Consider the following 9,406-nt stretch of genomic DNA (forward strand, 5'->3'; position numbering starts at 1 on the left):
ACTTATGGAAATAGCCACATACTATTAACTCAGCACGCAGAGGGGAGAATCAGTGCAGTGTTGACTCCGGAACCACCTTCTCCCCACAGTGATGCATGGAGTTCATCTGGGGCATCATGGTTGGTAGTTTGGATTGGTCCAATGTGTTTTATTAAATTTGATCCTGCCAAATAAGTTAGAGGGTGAATTAAAGTTAAATATAGTTTTAATCTAATTCTTTAGTTACTGTTGTAATGATGCTTACCTCACAATGCAAGTTTGAGATCAAGTGCCAGCTTGATATGTTTTGCCAGCTGTTGACCTAGTTGAATGCTTACCACATCTTGTATCCCTCTTCCCTTCCTCCTCACATGAAGTAGCAGTAGTACAAGAAAATTCTGTTTTGTGTGCTAATCTCCAACCCCTCAAAGTTTGCAGTCATATAAAAGAGATGTATGTAGTGTTAAAAGGAAATAAAATACTATTTTTGCCTTTTATGAAATTGAAGAGAGGGGCAAAGCTTCAAAATTAATCGTCATTATATATTGAAATACTGGAATAGCACAGTAAACTTGTGATGCATTTATTTCTAATACTAGTTGACTTTACAAACTTTTTTCACATTGTACATGCTGTTTAATATATAAATACAGCGATGGTGCCATGCACGTGCAAGCCATGTTTTACATTATTAATATTTTTTGCATAAATGTTTAAAAAATGCAAACAGGAAAGTATACCTTTAAGTGAATTGGAAATATTCTATTGCCATGTAATAAGAGGAGCCATGTACAATGAAAATACTATCCACACGACAGACACTTTCACATCTAGAAGGCTTGTTCAGTTGTTTCAGGTTCTTGTCCCACAAATATATATGTACATTGTGTATCTGTGTTCCAACATTCATTGTGTTTTTACTATTGGAAAAGGTGGGATATTGTTCCCTTTTTATTATATAAATAATAAAGGCTAAAATAAACCACATTGGACAGAATTTATTTTATATTATATGGAATATGATTTACTATTATTGGATTTTTGTGAGTTATCAACATCTCCAAAGCTGCTATTGATGGAGGATAAGTTTCCGGTGCAAAATGTTGGGTGAGTAATAAGCACCAAATTTCACCCAAAGTCAATAATGTTTTATTTGTTCTTGGGATATGGGTGACGCTGTCATGTCTGCAATTACTGGTTGTGGGCCTTCTTGATAGCAATTGTTTTTTTAAAAAACAATTGAGTACCTTGCTAGATAACTTCAGAGGACATGAAGAGTCAACCAGATTAGGACCAATGTTCCGTCTAAGCTGCGCAGCCGCTCTCAGCCAGTCCTGCGCAGCCCGGGACTGGCTTTTCCAATGTTAAATTTCATGCATGTGCGAAATTGTGAAGGGGGCCGCGCACCCAAAAAAAATTTGGGGGAGTCATAGCTTAGGACTCAAGCCAGGTAGACCAGACTGGTAAGTGTGGCAGGTTTCCTTTCCTGCAAGATGTTAGTAAACCAGATGAGTTTTAACCAACAACCATCAGCTTTCATCATCATTTTTCTAGAGCAGCCACAGGTTACCAGATTTATTGAATTGAATTTCACACCTTACCAAGTTTGGATTTAAACTTGGCCTTTGGATTGCTAGTCGAATAGCATAAGCACTATGCTACCATGCCCCTATTTACTCTTATGAACTTGGTTAACATAATGTGCATTAATGAAATTCATATCTTGCTTCAATTCATTTGAATGGTTAAAGGAAATCCTAGGAAGATACTACAATGTTTTTGAGTATAAATACAGGCAGTTGTCCGCATATAAAAGGTTGACATTTTAACACTACCCATTCTGTCTCTATGCCAGGGAAACCTGATTCGATGACACTGAAGAAAGCTCTGTCTTGCTTTGTGATGTTATGAAAGACTCATCATCTCCAAATAGATTCTTTCCACAGCACAAGGTGGTGATCATACAACTCCGGAACTAGAAACAAAGTTTCAAAAAGAAATGAGTTTATTTAGCTAGATATCTGAAAGTGTATAATGAATTAACTTTAAATGTAAATAATCTACATTTTTAAAGCATATTCTTTCAAGCTGTCAATTAAAACATGAAATTCCTGAGAACTTCAACACAGTCTCTTAATTACCTCTATTATCCACATAATTATTAATAACAATGTTACTTGTGTTTGGCATGGACAGGCAGTGTCAAATAATACACAAGTTAAACAGGAAGGGTTCGAGTTTCTGCTAGGTTGTGCAGGTTTTTCCAACGCAATTCGCCTGAAATTGGCTAAACTAGTATAAAAGTTCGAGGAATCTCGAGCGCAAGTGCCGTCCTGTGCAAATCGAGTTTCCGCGATCCTTTGCGTGGTTTAAGCAAATGAGTTTGAGCAGAAAATCGAGCAAATGTTTCAATTTGGGAAAACGAGCACAATTTTGAACGCAATTTGGGGCTGAATTGAGTAAACCGTACCCAGAAATGTATTATTATTTGTAGATCCAACTTCATGTTTTCTGGCATGTGGTGCCCATTTTTGTGCATTAAGCTGCAATTATACTGCAACTGCTCATCTCTGACTGGTATCTGTGCAGTGCAACATGCAGGTGACAAATGAGAATTATGCCAAACGCTCTTTAAGAGACATGCAAACTTCTGATGCAGCTGCGGCCGCTATTAAAAATTTTCGCTTTTTATAGAAGTCCCTGACTAAAGTCAAGATAAATATGTTTAAAGCCATGTGTTTCTGATTTTTATCTCCAGTTAAGATGTACAATGGTTTATAACAGTAGAATACAAAGACAGTACCATTAATGAAGAAGACCATTGTACTTGTGAGTTAGTTTTTCTCTCTCATTAAATAATTTTGGTACTCCACTCATAAACAGATTAACGATCATACCTGCTTGTTCATTAACACATAGATGATTGGATTATATATTGCTGAACTTTTGGAGAAGAACGAAGGAATTGTCATCAGCGTAGTGGAAATTTCGACTCCTTGATTCATGAAGATCCAGAATGCTACTGTGGCATATGGTAACCAAGCAGTCAAAAAACCAATGACCATTAAAATGACCATGCAGGTGACTTCCTTCTCAGCCTTCTGTGTAGTGGCAGACTCCTGTTGTTGTGCTGCAGCCTGTAAGAAAATATAGGTTTAGAAGGGATCTTGGGGGAACTAGGCTTACAAGGGTTAAGTATCTAAGCTTTGGCTGGAATAGTTGTTTAATTAAACTGTTTAGACTAACTGACTTGTCTCTGGTATTTAATTTACTTATACTTAATTAATTTAACATGGAGATAAACATTACTCCTATAATATTAATCATGTGACAAATCATAATGATTATATAGATTAAGGGTCCTCTTTACCTGGCTGTACTTTACATATGTTTGGATATACCCTGTACAGAAATGTATTGACCATTGTTACTGAATTCATGTGTTATATGTACATGTCCACAGATCCCTGAAGGTAGCAGGCCAGGTAGATAAGGTGGTTAAGGCATACGGAATGCTTGCCTTTATTAGCCATGGCATAGAATACAAGAGCAGGGGGGTTATGCTTCAACTGTATAACACACTAGTTAGGCCTCAGCTAGAGTACTGCGTGCAGTTCTGGTCACCACATTACAGGAAAGATGTGATTGCACTAGAGAGGGTACAGAGAAGATTTACAAGGATGTTGCCGGGAGTAGAGAATCTTAACTATGAGGAAAGACTGGATAGGCTGCATCTGTTTTCCTTGGAACAGAGGAGGCTGAGGGGAGACTTTATTGAGGTGTATAAAATTATGAGGGGCCTAGATAAAGTGGATAGAAAGGACCTATTTCCCTTAGCAGAGGGATCAAAAACCAGGGGGCACAGATTTAAAGTAATTGGTGGAAGGTTTAGAGGGGATTTGAGGGGAAATTTCTTCACCCAGAGGGTTGTGGGGGTCTGGAACTCACTGCCTGAAATGGTGGTAGAGGCAGGAACCCTAACCACATTTAAAAAGTACCTGGATGTGCACTTGGGATGCTCTAACAGCAGGGCTATGGACCAAGAGCTGGGAAGTGGGATTAGGCTGGATAGCACTTTGTTGGCCGGCGCGGACACGATGGGCCGAAATGACTTCCTTCTGTGCTGTAACTTTCTATGATTCTATGATATACATATTTGCTGTTTAATAGAGATACCTGAGATTTTGACAATTTATATACATTATTAGGTGCAATATGATCATCTTCAAAACATTACTTTTTTTCGACACTGCTTGCTGGGACTTGATGAATAAACTCAAGTAAATTTGACAGTATTTGATACTTAACTCTTTTACTTTACATATCAGGCTTCCGTAAGTAAAGAATATGAGGAAAACTGGAATCAGAAAATAAAAAGGTAAATAAATAGATGAGGTAAGACTCATTGTTGTAACGTGGATTCATGATGTAGTAATCTGGACCACATGAGCACTGAAATCCTTCTGGGATGTACCTGAAGTAGAAACAATTAACAAGCATTATTTAAAAATTGCAATGAAACCATATCTATTAGAAGTAAAAAATAATTCTTCCCTGCAATCTAACTCCTCCCTGATCTGTTGTAAGTTAGTGCGTCTTTAAGGGTCCCATTTTCCTCTACCTGAGAAAAATAGGAAAACTATTTGGCCAATATTTTCATCTGAAGTTACACTGGCTCCCCAGCCCCACAGATTTTTAACTTTTAAAAAAATGGCAATGATTTTCAGCTGCTCCAGGAGGCAGCTGGCCCTGGTATGTTGTGACAGATGCACGAGACCTGTCACAGTAATTTCCCTCCCTCCCTGATGGCGATGAGAATCCTGCTAGAAGCCTACCAATATTATCTAAATTACCCTGACCCCATAAATTTGTCCAGAGTCAGAGGCAGATCACTGGGGTGGCTGGAACTTCCACCCACCGAAGATGCACTGGGATTTCACCACAATGGAAAATTCTGGTCAAGATCCATATTCACAGCCTATCAACAGAATTACAAGTTTAGAGACATCAGATTCGTTATAATGAGCTTGTTAGTGAGAATGGAACCAAAAAGAGGCAATTACAACACACCTACAATAACACTTTTTTCTAAACTGCTAACAAGCCATGTAACCAAGATCAATGTCAAAAAATGTGTTAATTTTGTAGAATACACAATTTTCATTCAAAATATGGGTCCCGAAAGTACTGGTATGCTCTGTAACGGAGCAACATTGAAATGAACAGAACCCACCAAGGAGCTGAACTCGTAGGCATTGAATTTCCTCTGTATTTGCACCCAGAAACACATGTAAATCAATTACTTGACCTGAAAATCACAGAATTTGGGGCATAGGTGAGTAACACACATAAGTACAATACCCCAAATCTCCCCAATCTTTTACGGACGTCTATCGATCCCTCTGCCCCAATGCATCTCCACCCATAACTGGCCCCAACCCCAAGTTACAGATCCTCATATACGAGTTTCCTGTATTTGCGCTTGCTCGAAGGATCTCTTCAAATTACAACCAGATTTTCAGCTGCAGGAGGAAACAAAGTCATTTTTCTAGTGTTTTGTTGCACTGTACTTTCTATTTCTTTGAATGCAATTTTATGACCGAAGTATAAGTCACATTAAAGTTGAAAAGCGTCCTTAGGGTTGGAGCTGAACAATTTCTGCTTTCCATCGATTGTATATTTACAGTGTACATCCAGAATCAGGGCCACCCACCTTAAGTGAAGCAGAATGAAGCTCCTTGGGTTAGTTTCACATCGCTTGGGTTTGACATCCCATGGAGTGTGGTGTCAAACCGAGTTTACAAAGTGAACTCAGCTCTCTCCTAAATAGGACAATAAAAGTTCCTTTTCTCACCTGCACCAACCAATCAGAGGAGGACAAGCAGCGCCAAGCAATGTAAACATGATTCTCAAACCAATAGCTGGAGTGTGAATATATCCTTAGATAGTATTTGAGGTGAAGGGATCTTAATTCCTAAACCTTGTTGTATGTAAAGATCTGCGAAAGTGGAACGTTTGTTTGATTGATTTTGTTTCCTTTTCTTACCTGGACCAACCGACCAGAGGAGGAGTCGCGGCGGCAAGCGCCAGGATCCAAGTGCTGCCGATCCCCATAAAGGCGTGAGTCGCCCCAAACCTGAAATTCCCCATAGGTTTGCACACCACTATGTACCGTTCTATAGCCAAAACCACCAGGGACCAAAGGGCGGCTTGGCCTGTAGAAAGAAAGGAGAGTAAAATGGATGAGAAAGCAGCTAGAGGGAAGAAACTATGAATAGCTTAGGGAGTTAACCCCTGTATCAGAATGAAATGTGTCAGCTGTGGCTCAGGTGGTAGCACGCTCACCCTGAGTCAGAAGGTTGTGGGTTCAAGTCCCACTCCAGGGACTTGAGCACAAAAACCTAGGTTGACACTCTAGTGCAGTACTGAGGGAGTGCTGCACTGCCGGCGGTGGCGTTTTTTGGATGAGACATTAAACCGAGGCCCCATTTGCTCTCTGAAGTGGACGTAAAAGATCCCGTTGCACTATTTCAAAGAAGAGCAGGGGAGTTGTCCCCCGTGTCCTGGCCAATATTTATCCCTCAAGCAACATCACTAAAACAGATTATCCGGTCATTATCACATTGCTGTTTGTGGGAGCTTGCTGTGCGCAATTGGCTGCCGCGTTTCCTACATTGCAACAGTAACTACATTTCAAAAAGTACCTCATTGGCTGTAAAGCGCTTTGGGACATCTGGTGGTCATGAAAGGTGCTATCTAAATGCAAGTCTTTCGAGAAATTAATTATACATAGAAGATAGGAGCAGGAGTAGGCCCTTCGAGTCTGCCCCGCCATTCAATGAGATCATGGCTGATCATCCAAATTCAGTACCCTGTCCCTGCCTTCTCTCCATATCCCTTGATCCCTTTAGCCTCAAGAAATATATCCAACTCTTTCTTGAATATATTTAATGAACTGGCCTCCACCACCCTCTGGCAGAGAATTCCACAGGTTCACCACTCTCTGGGTGAAGAAATTCCTCCTCATTTCAGTCCTAAATGGCTTACCCCTTATCCTTAGACAGAATTTTATAGGTTTTGATGAGATCCCCTCTCAATCTTCTAAACTCCAGTGAGTATAAGCCCAATCGACCCAATCTCTCCTCGTACGTCATTCCTGCCATCCAAGGTATCAGCCTGGTGAATCTTCGCTGCACTCCCTCCATGGCAAGAACATCCTTCCTCAAGTAAGGTGACCAAAACTGCACACAATACTCAAGGTGCGGTCTCACCAAGGCCCTGTACAACTGCAGTAAGACATCCTTGTTCTTGTACTCGAACCCTCTTGCTACGAAGGCCAACATACCATTTGCCTTCTTAACCGCCTGCTGCACCTGCATGCTTACCTTCAGCAACTGGTGCACAATAACACCCAGGTCTCTTTGCACTTCCCCTTCTCCCAATCTATTGCCATTCAAATAATAATCTGCCTTCCTGTTTTTGCCACCAAAGTGGATAACCTCACATTTATCCACATTATAGTGCATTTGCCATGTTTCTGCCCAATCACCCAACCTGTCCAAATCGTACTGGAGTTTCACGACATCCTCCTCACAGCTTACCCTCCCACCCAGCTTTGTGTCATCTGCAAATTTGGAGATATTACATTCAATTCCCTCGTCCAGATCATTAATATATATTGTGAACAGCTGGGGTCCTCAGACCGATCCTTGCGGTACCCCACTAGTCACTGCCTGCCACTCGGAAAACGACCCGTTTATTCCAACTCTTTGCTTTCCGTCTGCCAACCAGTTCTCTATCCAAGTCAATACCTTGCCCCCAATCCCATGTGCCTTAATTTTGCATGCTAATCTCTTATGTGGGACCTTATCGAAAGCCTTCTGAAAGTCCAAATACACCACATCCACTGGTTCTCCCTTATCTATTTTACCAGTTACATCCTCAAAAAATTCCAGTAGATTAGTCAAGTATGATTTACCTTTTGTAAATCCATGTTGACTTTGTCCGATCCTGTCACTGCTTTCCAAGTGCTCTGCTATTACATCTTTTATAATAGACTCTAGCATTTTCCCCACTACCGATGTCAGGCTTACTGGTCTATAATTCCCTGCTTTTTCTCTACCACCTTTTTTGAATAGTGGGGTAACATTAGCTACCCTCCAATCCATGGGTACTGTTCCAGAGTCTATTGAGTTCTGGAAGATGACCAGCAATGCATCTACTATCTCTAGGGCCACTTCCTTAAGTACCCTGGGATGTAGACCATCAGGCCCTGGGGATTTATCGGCCTTCAGTCCCATCAATTTTCCTAACACCATTTCCCTACAAATGCTGATTTCTTTCAGTTCCTCCCTCTCATTAGACCCTATGTTCCCCGGCATCTCTGGGAGGTTATTTGTGTCCTCCTTTGTGAAGACAGAACCAAAGTATGTATTTAGTTGGTCTGCCATTTCCTTGTTTCCCATTATAAATTCCCCTGATTCTGACTGTAAGGGACCTACGCTTGACTTCACCAATCTTTTTCTCTTCACAAATTATAGTACCAGATAACTGCAACAAAATGCAGATACACGTACTTGTTAACGGTCCATATTTTAAGGATACCAGCTAACTGGAGTTGATGTTTAATTTGTGCTTGGCACACTCGATTATATATCAAATATTTCATATTGGCACTACATCTTATTCCAATTTTGGACACGGTTGCAGTTTACTCACCCCACACAGTAGCGAAGAAGCCCTCGAAAGCACAGCCGGTGGGACCAAAGATGAAGTGGCCATGCAAGGCTGTGTAAAAGGCGACTATAAAGCCAAAGAGAATCACGACCAGGTTGGCCACCGACAGGTTCACTAAAATGTAATTAAGAGGCTGTCTTAGTTTCTTGTGTTTGAAAGTGACTGCCAGAGTCAAACCATTGATTGGCAGCCCAACGACCATCAGCAGGAACATGTAGGCAGCGATGATGGAGAACTTCCAGGGTTCAGCCAGGTAATGCTGAGGGAATTCATAAGGACTGCGAACTACCCGTCTTGTTGGAAAACGGAATGTAAAAATTATCCCCTTGCCGTTCATCTTAAACGAAAAGTACTAACGGAAAGATTATGCAACTGTGCAATACTCCCAACTACTGTGAAAGTTGGCAGGGAAAAGCAGCACTTTTGGCTGATTGCACTAATTCACCTCTTTATACACTTTTTCAGCAGTGCCAAGGATTGGGGGCAAGGGCGAAAAAGATTTAACGGAATTGACAATCTAAGTACGATTAAAGAAGATACAGTAGTTTGCCAAAACCTGATGTAAAGCTCTTTTAAGACTTTTCGTCATCATGCGGATTTCGATTGACATGCAAATGAACTGTTTTTAACGAACACATTGGGACAGATTTAGTGATTACAGCTTGCATTTATTCAACAACAAGTGTTTGAT

The 9,406-nt window shown here is 40.7% G+C and overlaps 1 protein-coding gene across 1 annotated transcript; it reads right to left on the minus strand.

Moving 5' to 3' along the window:
- Nucleotides 1-262: 262 nt before the first annotated feature.
- Nucleotides 263-9,069, minus strand: LOC147105230 (blue-sensitive opsin-like). The gene is given in 6 exon segments (XM_086011794.1): nucleotides 263-1,954; nucleotides 2,877-3,116; nucleotides 4,296-4,349; nucleotides 4,351-4,453; nucleotides 6,026-6,194; nucleotides 8,698-9,069. Coding segments are annotated over 6 exon segments (1,050 nt in total). The 5' UTR covers nucleotides 9,053-9,069; the 3' UTR covers nucleotides 263-1,825.
- Nucleotides 9,070-9,406: the final 337 nt, after the last annotated feature.

Source organism: Somniosus microcephalus, chromosome 18 (genome assembly GCF_052327205.1).
Source record: "Somniosus microcephalus isolate GS21.2 chromosome 18, FLI_Smic_1.0, whole genome shotgun sequence".
NCBI classification, from domain to species: Eukaryota; Metazoa; Chordata; class Chondrichthyes; order Squaliformes; family Somniosidae; genus Somniosus; species Somniosus microcephalus.